The 17,585-nt window shown below is 30.9% G+C and overlaps 2 protein-coding genes across 2 annotated transcripts; one reads left to right on the forward strand and one right to left on the reverse strand.

The window, feature by feature from the left end:
* The first annotated feature begins 3,111 nt into the window (after nt 1-3,111).
* Nucleotides 3,112-14,947, forward strand: LOC135959849 (endoplasmic reticulum metallopeptidase 1-like). The gene is made up of 12 exons (XM_065510944.1): nt 3,112-3,222; nt 8,026-8,548; nt 8,848-9,022; nt 9,086-9,170; nt 9,832-9,952; nt 12,404-12,558; nt 12,698-13,081; nt 13,149-13,329; nt 13,584-13,768; nt 13,828-13,971; nt 14,091-14,588; nt 14,657-14,947. The coding sequence occupies exons 2-12, from the start codon at nt 8,071-8,073 to the stop codon at nt 14,822-14,824; spliced, it is 2,574 nt and encodes an 857-aa protein (XP_065367016.1). The 5' UTR covers nt 3,112-3,222; nt 8,026-8,070; the 3' UTR covers nt 14,825-14,947.
* On the reverse strand, nt 14,932-17,436 carry LOC135959850 (trafficking protein particle complex subunit 2-like protein). Its single transcript, XM_065510945.1, has 5 exons — nt 17,298-17,436; nt 17,068-17,240; nt 16,771-16,858; nt 15,099-15,178; nt 14,932-15,029 (listed from the first exon to the last, which is right to left on the reverse strand). The coding sequence occupies exons 1-5, from the start codon at nt 17,328-17,330 to the stop codon at nt 14,984-14,986; spliced, it is 420 nt and encodes a 139-aa protein (XP_065367017.1). The 5' UTR covers nt 17,331-17,436; the 3' UTR covers nt 14,932-14,983.
* Nucleotides 17,437-17,585: the final 149 nt, after the last annotated feature.

Consider the following 17,585-nt stretch of genomic DNA (forward strand, 5'->3'; position numbering starts at 1 on the left):
TTAAACGTTTTTTATCAGAATGTTTCAATATTGTTCTTACTCTTTTCTTTTCTAGCTGCGTACGTTTATATTAATGTACAGTTTGCGCTCATGAGCAAAAACAAAACAAAACATCATTCTCATTGTTTATGTTTGGTTTTTGTTTTACTCACTGCAAAGAACAAAACAAAACGATAGCAAACGTTTCGATTTGTTTATTTCCGTAGTCTGGTTAATGATCACTTCAAATGAATCAGTAGGGTTCCCTGTGATGGTCTGGTCGGATTTCAGCAGCTCATAATAGATAGGAACCTTTTGCTCCTACCAAATACAGAGAATTACCTTAGCGTCATAGATATTTGGCTTCACGATCTTTTACGCTTCGGGTTATTGTAATGTATCCATCTCAAGTAATGATTCGGTGCAAAAATGATTATCTTTTATAGCGTTGAAGCATCAAGGTTTTTCTGCTTCAATCCGTATGGTACACAATGTCCCTACTTTTGGATGAATACTGCTGTTTACAAAAGTTTTGAAATAGCTGCTTGAGTAGCTCCCAATTATTTTGCAAGATCTTGTTGAGTTTTACAATAGTCTTCATGGAATAATGCCCAAAATTCTTGGTCTTCAAACTTTTTTGGCACTTCTTAACCGCACAAACCATCTCTCGCAAGTTGAAACCGATTGAATACATTCACCATAAGCTTTGGTAAGCAATCGGAGTGCTTTAGTGGCACTTTTTTCGAAATAAAGAAGTAATGTAAGTACAAATTCGACAGGGTTGTTGTTTACACTATAATGTTCAATAATTAAGTGATAATAAATGACAGATATGTACCCTTCAAAAAAGGACATATAAGTTATATTTGTTCCCAAATATAATTACAATTGAATTGAATTACAAACTAATCCCATAGGAATAAGAGCAGGATTCCAAATATCTGCTGCAATGCGTGTTGTACAGATTTGAGAAATTGGCTAAGTGGCAAAAATATAATTTCGTTTCCCAGTGCCAATGCAGTGGCTAGAATCGACAAATTATGTAAAACACTTCTTGGGAAAGAAGAGGACTGACAATTGTACCGAAACTGGGTTGTAACATGTCTTTGAATATTATTTTTTTTGTAATGTACATAAGGATTGCATTCACCAGAACTTTGCAAACAAGGAAAACCGATATCAGTTTAATGTTGACGGATTATTGGTGGACTATTTGTTCAAACATCGAATACGCAGCCTAGAGGTCAGCCATTGATTGCAAATTTGTTTGATCTGATTCTCGCTGTTTTATTTAATTTATTTGTTGAAAATTACTATTTTAAGGTGTTTGATGGTATTCAAAGCTGGCTGGTTTGCCAATCTTGTTTTGTGATGTCCTGTTTTCGGATTTCATGATGGATAATACGATCCGGTTTTCAGAATAGAGGATTGAACAGTAAGCATTTACTTACAAACATCTCTGCATGTCACTTACTTTCAAACAACTGTTTGTTTTATTGGAGCTGTTCACGACGATTTTAGTTGTAGTTGATTTTAGACATAATTTATTCCTCATTTCCATTAATTCACATTCCGTTTATTTAGTTTATGTTTATATTCAGTCCGGCGATAATTATCACTTCATTGACTTGTGACAATTTCTGTTCAATAAGTGCCAATATATAAAGATATAACGTCCACGTAGTCAATGTTCTTTAATTTTCCTCGAAGATCCAAAGTAGCTTCTTTACTTCAAGGGCAATACCCAAACTTGAGATGCAATTTTTCATAAATCTTATTATCTTTTTTGGTACTAGTCTCATACATATAGTTAAGTGATTTAGAGTGTCAAAAGCCTATTTGAAATCTGCGAATTATTTGTTATACGATAATTTTTAAAGGATTTTTTTTAGCAAATTGAAAACCAGCACGTGTTTCCAACAAGTATTCTAGAAGTTTTTAGAATCTTGGTTTCTGCATATGAGTGCTAGAACTGGTTGCTACAGTCGATATCAACCCAGCATTTCTAGGAGGCTGTCACAAACTAGTGATTATACCTATCACTTAGGTTGACTGCCAAATAGTTATATAACTAGCGTGACTAGTTATTTTAACACTTGCTTGTCCTAAGCAGGGGGTTCAATAACCTTTTTTGATTACAATGAGACTGTATCACAGCTGCTCCAAAGTAGTCAACACATTGGATTCACATACTGGTTACATAGCGACAGTTACTTTACTAGGTAGCTAGTTACTTGAACAGCTACAGAACTAGTTATTTTAATATGTACGGATGCTAATTCATCTCAAGTAGTCAGTTAAAAGACATATCATATACAGTCTAATAACCGATTGTTTGTAAACACACCTTCCTCCGACAACTCTTTAATAGATTACTTCTGGTGGGTAAATCAACTACTTTCTAAAGTGCAGTACAAAATAAACGTTTAAAGTGACTTTACTCTAGATTACCTAGAGACACTAAAAGCAAAATGAAAATAAACTGTATGAGAATTATATTAACACAATTTCTATAAAACCAGTTTGTAAAAATTACTCACAAATTAATTGCAGTACAAAATAAATGTTTAAAGTGACTACACTCTAGCTTACCTAGAGGCACTTAAGTAACAATTGTGTTCACGCTAGATTACCTGGGATGTATAAAGTAACCAATTGTCATCTCTCTGCACTACAAATACTACATACGTGTCAAATGACCCAAGATATATCAATTGGAGTTAGTCAAGTGATCAGACATTAGCGACAATTATAAATATTTTCTCATAAATCTGAAAATATAGTGATTTCAATCTCTTAAAGACTGCACCAACATACATTCATATGTAGAAATATGAATAACAAGTCAAACATACTATACATATGTGTACACTATTTCATTTTTTTTGTTTATTTTGAGTAAAAATTAATTTGTTTCGAATTGTAGACTATTTGGCTGTTTTATAGTTAGTCTCTCACTACTAGCTACGGTCGGATTTTAGTCTCTATTTTATTTTTCTAGTAAATGCAGACCACGCTGATTACGCATTTGAGATTTCATAAAAACAAAGAGTCGGTTAATTGTTTTTTTTTTTTTTTTGGGGACCACTTTGATAAGAATTGATGCTGGTAAGAATTAGTTTTAGTTTACGACCGAGACGAGTGGACGTAAAATAGAAGGAAAAACGTTTTTGCTAAATTTTTGTCATTAAACTCCAAAGGAAATAACAATCAACGTAATCTTTTTCAACAAATATCTAAAAGGTAACTATCTAGTGTATTATTTTTTATGCAGTAATAAGATATAAAATGATTATTATCATTTTAAACAGAATAAGTTATGCAATAAAAACAGTAGGTACTAAGTATTATAACGTAATTTTATAAATAAATATTATACAAATATGTAAATTTCTTTTTATTTATTAAATAATATTTACATACAATATTATTTTGGTGGTCAAACATTTGAGTGCGATCAATAATCACAAGTGATTAAATCTACAAGAAATTCAAATAATTAAATACAATACTATTGATATGTATTTGTTTCGATATATGTATGTTCATTCTAGAAAAATCTTTATTATTTTTGTCCATTATTAACCACAAATCCTGTTGTGGTAAACATTTTTAAAAAAAGGATCGGTTACTATGAAAACTTTATATTTATTACTAACAATTTCCTTTCGCAAATATTTGTTCACTTTAAAGTTTTAATAAAGTTTAGTATTTTTCCGATAATCGTAACACTTTTGGAAAAAAACGTACAATGATTCACACTAAAAGTTCTTAACTTTATCTTTAAACAATTTATTTTATTATTTTAATGTTATATTATTTATCTATTTTTTTTTTCTTAATTTAAATTTAAAATTTTATAAAGAGAACAAATTCATAACTTGTAATGAATAACAGTTAGCTAAAATCGGCTCGTTTTCGAGATAGTTCGTACTTCAAATTCACTTTGAAGTACAATGGAAGATCCTTTCACTTAAAAATATCAAAATATACTGGCCCATAATCATAGTCAAACACTAAAGTCGGTTCTTGTTAAAAAACAACTTTAAAATATTATTTTCTAACTAAGTATAGTCAAAATTGAAGCATGTTTTACATTGAACCGACTTTAACTGGGTGTCACTCTCAAATGTAGAAAATGTTTTCATGCTATATACAAAAATGTGGCACCGCTGAACAGCTGACTTAGAAAATTAAAAAAAGTGGCAAACTATAAAAGTAACCGGGAATACTAAAGAAAAAACTGTTTGTGGTGGAGAACTGGAAAAGGTAATATTAATATCATATTTATGCTATTTTATTGATAACTGTTCAATAATGGCAAAATCTCTATCAATTTCTTAAACATTTTTGAATTTTTGTCGAACTTTTATACTTGGCGAAGTACAGCTGATGATGTTGTTAAATGAGTTAACAACAGCTTAAGCTAGTTTTGTATATACAGTCGACTTTAATGTCAAAAGTATACTTTAACTTATCTATGGTAGACCTAAAGTCCACTCTTAAGTAAAGTCGACTTTATTTCTCTTAAAATATAATTTATTTTTGACTATGATTATGGGCCAACAATGAGTTTTCTAAATGTCTCAGAACAAATTCAACCTTAAATTTGTTTAGGTCCGTTCTAGTACTAGCCAGAGTTAAAGGTTTAACTCAGAATTAATCACAAGGCCAATAAAATAAAATTTACTACCGAAATTCTCAGTCGGAGGACAGACCAACCCACATAAGCTTTAGGAGACTTCATTGCATTCACAAAAATGTAATGTCGATTTCGTTCACGGGGGACTTGGCATCCGTGATATCTATGACATCTTACCACTACAGAATATTTTCTTCATAAGCGAGTATTACATAACACACGACATTGAATATACAAATGATTTATGTGTTGTGCCGTTTTCTTTAGCAATTAAAATGTTAAATTATACATTAAAATTATACAATTTAATGCATACTTTTATGTACCAAATTTCAACAGAAGAAGTTCCATTGTTAAATCGATAGTGAAACAATATAATATGATTAAATCTACGTCAACTCGTATAATGCGATCCCTGAAATAGCTTGACATGAATCGAAAAGATCGGAACAGGTCTACTAGTGATATGTTATTTTACCATGATAACCATTACTTTATGAAGTTTGGGACAAAAACTATTAGCATCTCCTATATTATCATCTTTCTAACGAGTCTTGGACGTTCTATCTTTACTTCAATATCCAGGAGACTTTCAACTGAAGATTTTTCGAAACGTGTTACTAATGCATTCCCACTAAGCCCCTATACGCGATTATATCAAAGTGTGCTTTTTATAGCATTAAGAAGAGACCATAACATATTGTTTTATTTTTTTTAAGTTTTTTTATCTTCAAGGGCTTTTTGGAATTGCGATCCGCTAAGAATCTTTAATTAACTGAGGGAACAATTCTAAAAATCTATATTTTGGAAAAAAACTCCTAATTCTCGAAAGGATTATGTTGAATAGAAAAATATTTAAAATCCAAAAGCTTCTTTATCATTGCAATAAATATATTAGGTTAAAATGTGTTTTCTTAGTATAGAAAAGAATAAAATTTGGTCCTTTTATTCGAAAAAATAGGAAGATACATAAATAAAGTACCATTAATTACGGTAAAAAAACGAAGCTCATACTTAATGAGGCAAACAAATATAGAAAATAATTAGTCGATGCAGATCATTCGACTGTGCCGAATCTTATATACAGCCCAATTATGAATAAAAATTCCCTGTGAGTTTTTTCTCTTTTCCTATTCAAATTCAATGGGAAAAAACTCCCTGGGAACAAACTCCCGGGGAATTTTTTATTCAAAATTGGGCTGATAGTCGTCACCAAAGTATACTTTAAGATACTTAAAGATTAAAATAAAAATTTTGAAAGAAAACATTTTTTTTATTGGTAAAAAATTGGTAAAAATAAAGGTGGTAAAAAACTGTTAATGCAAAAAAACATTTATGGAAATAAGTGAACAAATCGAGGTGGTCGTGGTTTTTGCTTCTATGTCAGCCATTTGTTTGCCGATTTTCTCGATTTTGCATAGCAGCCTATCATCATGTATTGGGTGTATGACTTAAAAATGCGAGACTTTTTTCAAATTTGTAGCTTTTATTTCAAAACATTTAAACAATATAAATTTATTCAAATTATTGGTCATTGTTAGCTACGACCATTTCCCATATTTCTGCTGATCTTTTGAGGCCAAGAACGAATCAAGCTTCACTTTGGAGTGGATTAGCAGATACCACTCCAAAGTGAAGCTATCCCAGAGAGAGCATTCTGCATCGATCGAAACAAATAGTAATCGGACGGGCCACGATCTGGACTATAAATCGAGTGAAGCAAAACTTCCCAACCACTTCATTCTAAAATGCATTTTTAACATGATGGAATATTGAGAAACGAATCAGTTGTATTCGGTACTGGTTCAGCAGCTCAGAAATAGATAGGAACATTTGGTTCCAACCAAATATCTAAGTGCCATGCATATTTGGCTTTAGTGTCGATTCGGCTGGTTGGCCGGACGATCTCTTACGCTTCGGCTTATCGTAATGGATCAATTTTTCATCGAAAGTAATGATTCGGTGTAAAAAATGATTTTCTTTTATAGCTTTCAATAATAATTTCGGACATGCAAATCGTCTTTTAAGGTCTCTCGGCATTAATTCGTTCAATTTTCCTGTTTTTGGATGAATCCTGCTGCTTGCAAAGATTTTGAAATTGCTGATAGAGTAGCTCCCAATCTTCAAGGAGTCCAATTCTTTGTCTTCAAACTTTTTTGGCTGGCCTAGGCAATCTGTGCCTTCCGTATCAAAATCACCACTTTTGAACCGCACAAACCATCTCTCGCACTTTGAAACCGATGGAACACATTCACCATAAGCTTTGATGAGCAATCGGTGAGCTTCAGTAGCAATTTTTTTTCAAATTGAAGAATTAAAGCAAAACTTCCCGCATATGACGCTTTGTTGGTACAAAATTCAAAATTTTTGAACCAAGAAAACTTTTGTTGTTTACTGTTCAATAATTAAGTGAGAATAAATGATAGATATGTACCCTTCAAAATTACATATAAAGTTATTAAAAACAAAAACCGGGTTCAAAAGATACGCCATCTATTGCAAATCTTGCATTTTTTTTTGTCATACAGCCAATATATAAAATATGAGGAAGTGTATAAAAAAATGTAGGTGATAAAATCACTATTTTGAACCACTGTCGGTCCCAATTTCCATGCCGTTATATACGTCGTTGGAAAGGTCTTCGAAGTGTCTTTCATTTCATATCCATATTGTCTATGTATATAACATATTAATTTAGGTATAGGTAAAAAAATCGGGTTATTTGTGGATTTTTTGCTTACATCTCAAACATTTGTGAGTAGATTTTCCCGATTTTAAATAGCAACCGAACCAGGACTATATCCGATATATCATGCTTCATGTTTGTAAGATATTTTGGGGCATCGGAAAGCTGTTTTCAATAGACCACTATCTATAATGGTCCAGAATAGATATACATACATATATATGGGGTCGAAAATAAAAAATGTGGAAATTAGAAACTTCTATATACACTTACCACTCACAGTTATTAAAATTATATAATTAAAAACTATGTATCAAATGTATGTATCAAAAACATATAAAAACGTTATAGTACTCATTCTATTTGCGAAAATAAATTGTAAGAAAAAGGCACAGCAATTTGTCTTCGATAAACCAATACCACCAATCAAGTTCGATCATAAAATTTTATTAATAGATACAATATGAATGTATGTTTATTTCGTATTGGATAAAACATAAAAAATCAAATTTGATAACAATCTAAAGTTACAAAAATTGTGGATATAGTGAATATTTCAAAATTTTGATTTAGTTAGCCGTGGTAAGAGTAACGGCAAAGAACTGATATTTTTAAAATAGAAAAAAAAATGTCCGAAAAGGAGGAAATTGTTAGTGATTTAAAAAATTTAATCCTAAAAAAAAGAAAATACTAAAATAAAAAAAATCTTTTTTTCTAGTCAATTAATAAAGAAGAACTTGGTGAAGTTTTGTTGGACACAGACATGGCTTCGGCTAAGGAGAACAGCAGTAGAGTGGGCTGGTATTATGCACCAGCATTTCTACTATTTTGGTTTGTGTTATTCTTTGCTGTGGTGCTGCCAGTATTCTATCATTTGCCCAATGGTTTGACCGTGGAGGGTGAACAACAAAATCCGGGCAAATTTATTGGCGAAAGAGCTGAACGTATATTGTTTGATTTTGATAGGATTGGACCTAAGGTGACGGGTAGTCATGCTAATGAAAACCTAACCGTACAACTGTTGCATGATGAAGTGGAAAAAATTCGCAGAGTCATGCATCATGATCTTTACGAAATGGAGGTAGATGTTCAGGTGGTATCGGGTGCCTATATGCATTGGTCCATGGTGAATATGTATCGGAGTTTGCAAAATTTTGTGGTGAAATTAAGTAGCAAAAATTCAACGTCTCAAAATTATCTCTTAATAAACAGTCATTTCGATTCGAAGCCAGGAAGTCCAGGTAAATAGAATTATGAAACAAATAATTTACATTAAAACATGTTACTAAATACATTGACTTAATGTATAATTACATTAACATAATTTAAGGTAAATTTACATTGACTAAATGTGATTGTACTTTGACTTAAAGTATTTTTTTTTTAAATAAATAAATGATGTTCTATATTAAATCAATGTAATTATGGATTAATATAACTGCACGTAAGATCCATTCATTAAAACAATGTATTTTTTACTGTAATTGATGTATCATTTTGAAACTGCCATAATAAAAAAGTAATAAAATCAATTTTCAAGGTTCTGGTGATGATGGCGCCATGGTTGTGGTCATGTTGGAGATTTTACGTGTAATAGCCACCAACCGTGAGACTTTCAAGCATCCCATAATATTTCTATTCAATGGTGCTGAAGAAAATCCCTTACAAGCTTCTCATGGTTTTATCACCCAGCATAAATGGGCCAAAAATTGCAGGTATTTACACAATTATAATTTATTACAACAAAAAAAATATTTAAAAAACAAATTTATTTGCAGAGCTTTAATAAATTTAGATTCAGCTGGCAGTGGTCATCGAGAAATTCTGTTTCAATCTGGTCCCAATCATCCCTGGCTAATGAAGGTAAGTTGATTTCATTAATATTTGTACATATGTAGTCCATAATAATTATGAATGAACTTTGTTCATGAAATCTGTAGTTTTATCAAGTACGTCTAGCTAGATTTACTATTAGCTTCAATTGGCTAATTTCCTAACGGTCAGATAGTCAGATATCTTAACTAGTTTATTTGTTTGTTTTCCTTTTATGTTATTTCAAGTGCCCATTTAATTATGCATTAATTGATTTTTAATTGTTATAAGTATAAATTATTACGTCCGTCTGTCCGTCCATCCATCCACTTATCGTGTGTAGGTTGTTAACAACAACAATAACATTGTTATAAAATAATCAAATAAAGTTGAAAGTATTCGAAACCATGTCCAGATATAATAAACATACACGATAAACGCATAATTGCTGTGTTAAGTATTTATGAATATTCCAAAAAAACTAATTTATCTATATTTACCGCAATAAAACGATAAGATTAGACGATATGCATCTACTATCTACAGCTATTTTGGTTTTAATAATTTAACTTAGCTTTTTTTTCTCTTTTGTTTTGATTTATACAAGTTTGTTGTTGTTTTCGAAAAAGATAGAAAAACAAGCCCACCTTTAAACAAATAATTTAAATCGCTTATTAATTATATTGTATGTAATTCGCTTCTATTTTTCTAGTACTACAACAAACATGCTGTAAAACCCTATGCTACATCGGTGGGTGAGGAACTATTTCAGGCTAATGTTATTCCCTCGGATACAGATTTTAGAATATTCCGTGATTATGGTCAAGTGCCTGGTAAGTATGCAAAATGTACTCTATATCTTGGGTGTATGACTTAAAAATGTGGGATTTTGTTTGAAACATTTGTACAATTCCGATCCAAGATTCCGAGGCCAAGAACGAATCAAGCCAATATGACAGAGCTGTAAATGAATTATTAATATTTAAATTAAAAATTAAGAATTGAATGAAATTAGAGTCAATTCAAATGAATTTGGTAAAAATGAATTTCAATTCATTTCCAATGCAAATGAATTGCAATTAATTTTCAATTCAAATGAATTTGTAGAATGAATTGCAATTCGTTTATAATTCAAATGAATTTGTTAAAGTGAATTGCAATTCATTTCCAGTTCATTTGAATTGATTTTGAATTCAATTCATTTTACAGATTCATTTGAATTGAAAACGAATTGAAACTCATTTCTGCCTAATTCGTTTGAATTGATTCAAATTTCATTCAATTTTTTTTTTTTTTTGTGAAATGAATCAATTCAAAAATGAATTTGTCAAAGTGAATTGCAATTCATTTGAATTGTTTTTGAATTCAATTCATTTTACAGATTCATTTGAATTGAAAACTAATTGCAATTCATTTGAATTGATTCAAATTTCATTCAATTCTTTTTTGTTGTGAAAAGAATTAATTCAAAATTTAGCTAATTCGTAATGAATTAAAATCAAAAAAGAATGATTCATTTACAGTTCTGCAATATGGGAAACTCTGTTCTGAAGTGAAGAGTATCCCAGAGAGAGCGTTCTGCATTGATCGAAACAATTAGTAGTCGGTCGGCGCATGGTCTGGACTAGGAGTTTGAGGCAAAATTTCTCAACCACTTTATTCGTTGTCATAATGGAATACTACGTTTTTCGGTCAATGCTCGCTTCAAACGGGTCTGTTGCGTTCGGTACAGGTTCCCTGTGATGGTCTGGTCAGGTTTCAGCAGCTAATAATAGAAAGGAACCTTTTCTCTCACCAAATACAGAGAATTAACTTAGCGCCATGGGTATTTGGCTTTGCTGTCGATTCGACTGGTTGGCCGGGCATCACATACGATCTCTTATGCTTCGGGTTATCGTAATGGATCCAGTTTTTATCGCAAGTTGTGATTCGGTGCAAAAATTATTAAAAATTTTTAGCGTTCAAGCATCAATTCGGACATGCAAAATCGTCTTTCAAGGTCTGTCGGCTTCAATTCGTATGATTGCCAATTTTCCTGCTTTTGGATGAATCCAGCTGCTAGCAAACTTTTTTAAATTATTGCTTGGGTAGCTCCCAATGAGTTTTACAACAATCTTCATGAAATAATGCCTCCGATTATTGGTCTTCAATTTTTTTTGGATGGCTCGGGCTATCTTTGTCTTCCTTGTCAAAATCACCACTTCTGCTCGGCCCGGTTGTTATTTAAAATAGAGACAATCGGCCCACAAATGACTGAGATATACATATGGAAAAAACCAGGACAACCTGGATTTTTGCATATTTTTATAACCTTAACCTTCGTGAGAAGGGTATAATATACCCTTATACATATTTTATATAAGTTTTTCATTCCGTTTGTAATTTCCAAAATATAATTTTCCATGTCCGCCTGTCTGTCTGTTGAAATCAACTTTCCGAAGCCCCCAAATAACTTATATACACGATTCATACATCAATATCTCCGAAATTTTTCCGGCTCGATTGCTATTTAAAATAAGAAAAAAACCAGGACAACCTCGATTTTTTACCTATATCTAGATTACTAAGTCATTTATATAGACAATATGGATATCTAATGATAGATATTTCAAAGACCTTTGCAACTACGCATATAACACCATAGTAAGTTGAACCTAACGGGCCAAAATCGGAAAAATATTTTTTAGCCCGAATTTTTTTTTTTCACCAAATTTTTTTCGCTAAATTTAAAAAATAAAAATTAAAAAACCAAAAAAATATTTTAAAAATTTAAAAAAAAAAATTAAATTTAAAAAAACAATTCGACAAAAAATTTTTTCCAAAAAAAACAACTTTGGAAAAAAATAAATTTTGTTTACTTGAAAATATTTAAAAATTGTATTTTAAAGTATAATTTTGTGAAGGGTATATAAGATTCGGTACAGCCGAATATAGTTCTCTTACTTGTTTCAAATTAAAAAAGTAAAGCAAAACCTACCGCATATGACGATTCGTTGGTACAAAATTCGACATTTTTAAAGCAAAAAAAAAAAACTTAGTTATTAACACTAATGTTCTATAAGTGAGAATAAATGACAGATATGTACCCTTCAAAATGACACCTATTGTAAATCCCGCATTTTTATGTCATACACCCAATAACTACGCCATTTTCTATTGTGTTTCGGAACTTTCTATTGGGACTTTAGAATTTTCAGTATTTTTCTAAAATTCTGAAATATATTTGGGAAAATTTTAAATTACAAATGTAGAACAAGTTTAATTTTTAATGTCTTTTTTTCAAGGTTTGGATTTCGCTCATTTCTATAATGGCTATGTGTATCATACAAAATTCGATAAATATGATGTTATACCCCGAGGAACTCTGCAGTCGACTGGTAATAATATTTTAAGTCTGTCCAAAGCTTTGGCAAATGCACCGGAAATGGAAGATACCCAGGTAATTCGCAGCATCTGCATTTTTAATTGTTCATTTAAAATTTTCAGTAATTTTCTAAAATTTTTATGAAAAATTCTGAAATACTTTCTTAAATAGTATCTTATTTTTTTAAATATTAATAAATTTTTCTTATTTTCAGAAACATGCGGAAGGTCATTCGGTGTTTTATGATTTCCTGGGTCTCTTCTTTGTTAACTATACCGAAACTCAAGGCAAAATTATCAATACCTGTGTGTCTTTAATCGTGCTGATAGCAGTGGGCGTTTCTCTGTGGTTAATGGCTGCCAGTTCTTTCATTTCCATTGGTAGACTACTGAGAACCTATGCTTTTATATTAATATTACATATAGTGGGTCTGGTATTGGCTCTGGGTTTACCCATATTGATGGCGCTTATGTTCGATGGCGGTGATCGTTCGATGACTTGGTTTACCAGCAAATGGTTGGTTTTCGGTTTATATATCTGTCCCTCACTTTTTGGTTTGGCCCTACCAAGTCTATTGTATATCAGTTTCTCACGTAATGTAAGTTAAATTTTGTTATATTTCATGATGTACCATTTTATTTTAATATTATTTCTTTTTGGTTTAGGATAAATTACGGAAAATGTTTAAAATACAATTAATTCTGCATGCCCATGCTTTAGTAATGTCACTTATTTGCATTGTGGCCACATTTATGGGTTTGCGCAGCTCGTATATGTTCATGATACCATTGTTCTTTTATGGTCTAGCTTTAATTTTGAATCTCATTACTACATTACATAGACGGGGTAAGTTTAAGCTGAATGCCATTTGGGTATATTTTATATTTAATTTGAAATTTAACATTTTGTGTCGAATATTTTGAACCCATACCCTTAGACAGGCACGGATCCAGGTCAATTATTAAGTAAAATTTATTTTACATTTTCCTTTTTATATTAAAACTTTTCTTTCCGCCCTGGATCCGCGATATTTATTTATTTTCCGAAAAATGTTATAGTTTTGTAAAAATAATCTCCAATATATTTTATAATATTTTCAGGCATTTACTGGTGTATATTGATCATATTAAGTCAAATTTTGCCTTTCCTTTATGCTGCCTACATTTTCCTGATTTTAAATAGTACTTTAATGCCCATGACTGGCCGTTCTGGTTCCGCCACCAATCCAGATTTGATGATTAGTGCGATATGTGGCCTAGGCATCATATTAAGCATGGGTTTTGTGGTAAGTGTTATAAATAATTTTTAGTATGTTTTAATTTACAAATTATCTTTAATGTTTAGATGCCATTGTGGAATATGTTCCGTCGTTCGAAGCTTTTGCTGTTATCCTTGTTGTTGATAACATTTATTTTTGCCATGATTGCTATAACGCCAGTGGGATTCCCCTACAGACCCAAGACAAATGTGGGCAGAGTGAATTTTTTGGTAAGTTAAAAATCAGTCTTTCAATCAATAAATTTTTTTAAGGATGTTGTGAAAAATCTATAAAAAGTACATTTTTAATAGAGTATATTTTAAACTATAAATTCCTCTTTTAATTTTAGAATGTACGTCGTGTATTTTACGAATACGACGGCTCTGTAAGTCGCAATGAGTCTGGTTATTACTTTGATTTCCAAGACCGTCGCATGCAGTTTCCCATTGAGGAAACAATTGATCTTAGAAATATGGAAACAGTGTCTGAAGATTGTGATGACTACATGATGTGTGGTTTGCCACTATTCAATCATCGTATGGTTAAGTCACGCCAGCAAGGTAAATGGCTGCCAACAAAAGAACCAGCCGAAATGCCTGCAACTCCTACATTAACACTATTAAACAAAACTTTCAATGTCAACAATAATACCGCACGTTTTGAATTCGAATTAAGTGGACCACCACACATGAGCATATTTTTATTGCCCATGGAAGGGGTAACAGTCTTAGATTGGCCATTCCTAAAGAAATTGCTGCAAGAACCACAAGAATATCAGCCACCTTATCATATTTATCTCACCTATGGTAAATTACCAACACCATTAAAATTCTATTTTGATTTTAAGGTAAGTAATTTAAAACAATCATAAAATACTTGTAAAAAATCAATAAAATATTTTGTTTATATTTTCAGTTAACCGATAAAACTATTGATAAACCTTTATTCGAATTGGGCATATCTGGCCATTACGTCAGTAATGAGTATAAACGTGGCAAACACGCGCAAGAATTTATCAAACAATTTCCCGACTATATCTTTGTTATGGAATGGCCAAGTTCCTATGAGCGTTATGTATTTTAGGCTTAGCAACAAAACAAAACTTGCCTGTAATTTAATTTTAACAGTTTTACTTAAAATGTCTGTAATTTATATTATTTTTACAAGCAAAAACTTTACGATAATAAATATTTAGTTTTAATTTTTTTTTATTGCAAAAGTGTTTTATTAATACAAGTTTATTTATATACTACCACTCATAAGTTTTTGTATGGAACGATCGAATTTTCTGTAATGAAAATGTAAGTGTTTGGTTTTAATAGAATTTCTTTAAATAAATCTTTAGAGGAGGACTCACTTGGAGTTTAGGGGTTCGCCGGGCAAGTAAAATGGATTACAAACAGCATCAGTGTAGAGCATGTGAAGATTACGAAACATCTGGGAAAGTTTTAGTTAATAATAAAAACAAATTAAATAAAATAACAGCAACATTTTTAAAAATGATTAGCATATGAACATAATGATGAGGTTTTATTATTTTAATATTTCTTATTTTGGAAGAATAACCGGTGAAACTTCAGAAAACTTTTTATTTTTTTTCTCTAAAATACATTAAAATTGAACTTTCGAAATGATTTTCATCAACGATTTTTTTAATTTGTTCACCATTAACAGTATTTTTCCATAGCACTATAATATTTTATAAGCTATAGTTCTTTGAAAATCAAATTTCCCTAAAGGACTCATAATTTCTGAAACCCCAGAGTTAAATACCCTAACCAATTATTTAAAACTCATGCTATAAAAATATATCTATCATAAATGCCAGTTTTGAAATGATGTCGGATAATTATTATTGAATATATTTTCGTTTATATGAAAGTTAAGGAGCCCAATTGAATCGTTTATTTCAAAAACCAGACAAGCAACAAAAACATCAAAAATTGAGTTATTGGGCGATTACTGTTGTACTGTTGTAAAGGTAAATGCATTGTTTAATGAAAAAAAAAAATAAATACTGCCACCCTGTTATGGAGAAGTAAATCCGAGAAATCCATGTTTAGTGCAAAAAGAAGTAAAGATTTTATACTATTTAATACTATGTCCTAATCTTGTTTTTTATAAATCTTGTAGGTCTCAATAAATTTAAAAAACAAACTCTATAACCCTATTTTGTTGGATATGAAGAGTTTTATTGTAAAATTTTTCAATGGCCTACTACGGAAGCAGAATGCACTGTAGAACGAAAGTATGATAATGAATAGTTATTTCAGAACAAATATGTAGTATATATGAATATGATGTTAAACTCTTTAAAAAGTTCATTTGTCATTTTACTTCTGAAGTTCCTGATAAAATTAGAATATTTTGTATGGAATTTATAAAAGTGATGGTTGTTTGTTTCAGAAACCTGTCAAGCGCAATCTTTATATTATTTTTTAAATATATGTTAATAAAGATACAATGGATAACTTTCATAGGCAAAATATTAATTTTGTAAAAGTAAGCTTTAGGGAGCAAGGAAGTTTTCTTTGATTTACTCAAAATTAATAATTTGTTGCTTAACTGGGTTTTGAAATAAACGATTCAATTAGTCTCTAAGCAGTTAGAGTGGTTATAGAAAGCAATTTGTATATTGAACTTAGTATGGACGTACAAACATTCACCCTTATTCTATTTGGCGTCATCGACATCGTCGTCAATATTGAGTCAAAAAATGGTATATTTTTCTCCGATATCGATAACAATTAGTAACTTTTGACAGAATTTTATACTTTTATAAAGTGTAAAACTCTGTCAAAAGTTACCAAATGTTATCGATATCGGCGTAACATATAGCAATTTTTGGCTCAATATTGACGATGATGTCGACGACGCCAAATAGAATAAGGGTGATTGTTTAATTGACTTCCCTTTTATTAAGAATCCCGAATACATGTGTGCTAAGAACTCTTTTGATGCAATATGTAATGAACAAGTATTTCATACTCGAAGAATAAAATAGCTATTGCTATATACTTTTAACTTACCGCTCTAACTTCATTTTCTCTTAAAGCAATATTTCCCGAATCTATAACCAGTATAAATTTAATTTTAGTGTTTGTCACAAAACCATAGCTAAAAGTAGACGCATAAAAAATCCCATCATGTTAGTAAATCATCAAATTCACTATCAGCCCAATTATGAATAAAAAATTCCCCGGGAGTATGTTCCCCGGGAATTTCTTCCCATTGAATTTGAATAGGAAAAATGAGAAAAGGGAAAAAACTCCCGGGGAATTTTTATTCATAATTGGGCTGAATATAATTAACACTGTTGGACTTACATTTTATGTGTTTCCGTGGAATACAATAATCCCAAATAAACTTCTTTACTTTCCGGTGTTCCCTTAGTAACAGGTTGACACTTCTCTTCGATTACATCGAGAGCAGCATGTACACGATACTGTAATTCCAACTCTTTGTCCATATCCGTAGTGGACAAATATAGAGGGGCGTTCTGGAAAAGCAAATAATCTCAGAGGTTGTGAATTTTATTAATATAATATTCACTTACATCTTTGCCAATTATTGAAATGCAAACAGCCATAGCGATTTTCAGTTTAAAAGTTATATTCTCTTGATGATTTTACAATAAAATTTGTAATTACTAATAATAAAACAATATTTACAATAAATACGTATTTTTATTTACACTTTCTTCTTCTTTTTGTAAATTATATTTCACAAAGAATGATGACAAATCAAAAACAGATGTCCACATCATCCTAAAAGTATGCAATGGTTTTTTATTACTTATTCGTTTTTGGCTGACATCAGCGGCTGACGTCAGCCAAACCATTTT

The sequence above is a fragment of the Calliphora vicina genome, chromosome 5, assembly GCF_958450345.1.
Source record: "Calliphora vicina chromosome 5, idCalVici1.1, whole genome shotgun sequence".
Taxonomy (NCBI): Eukaryota; Metazoa; Arthropoda; class Insecta; order Diptera; family Calliphoridae; genus Calliphora; species Calliphora vicina.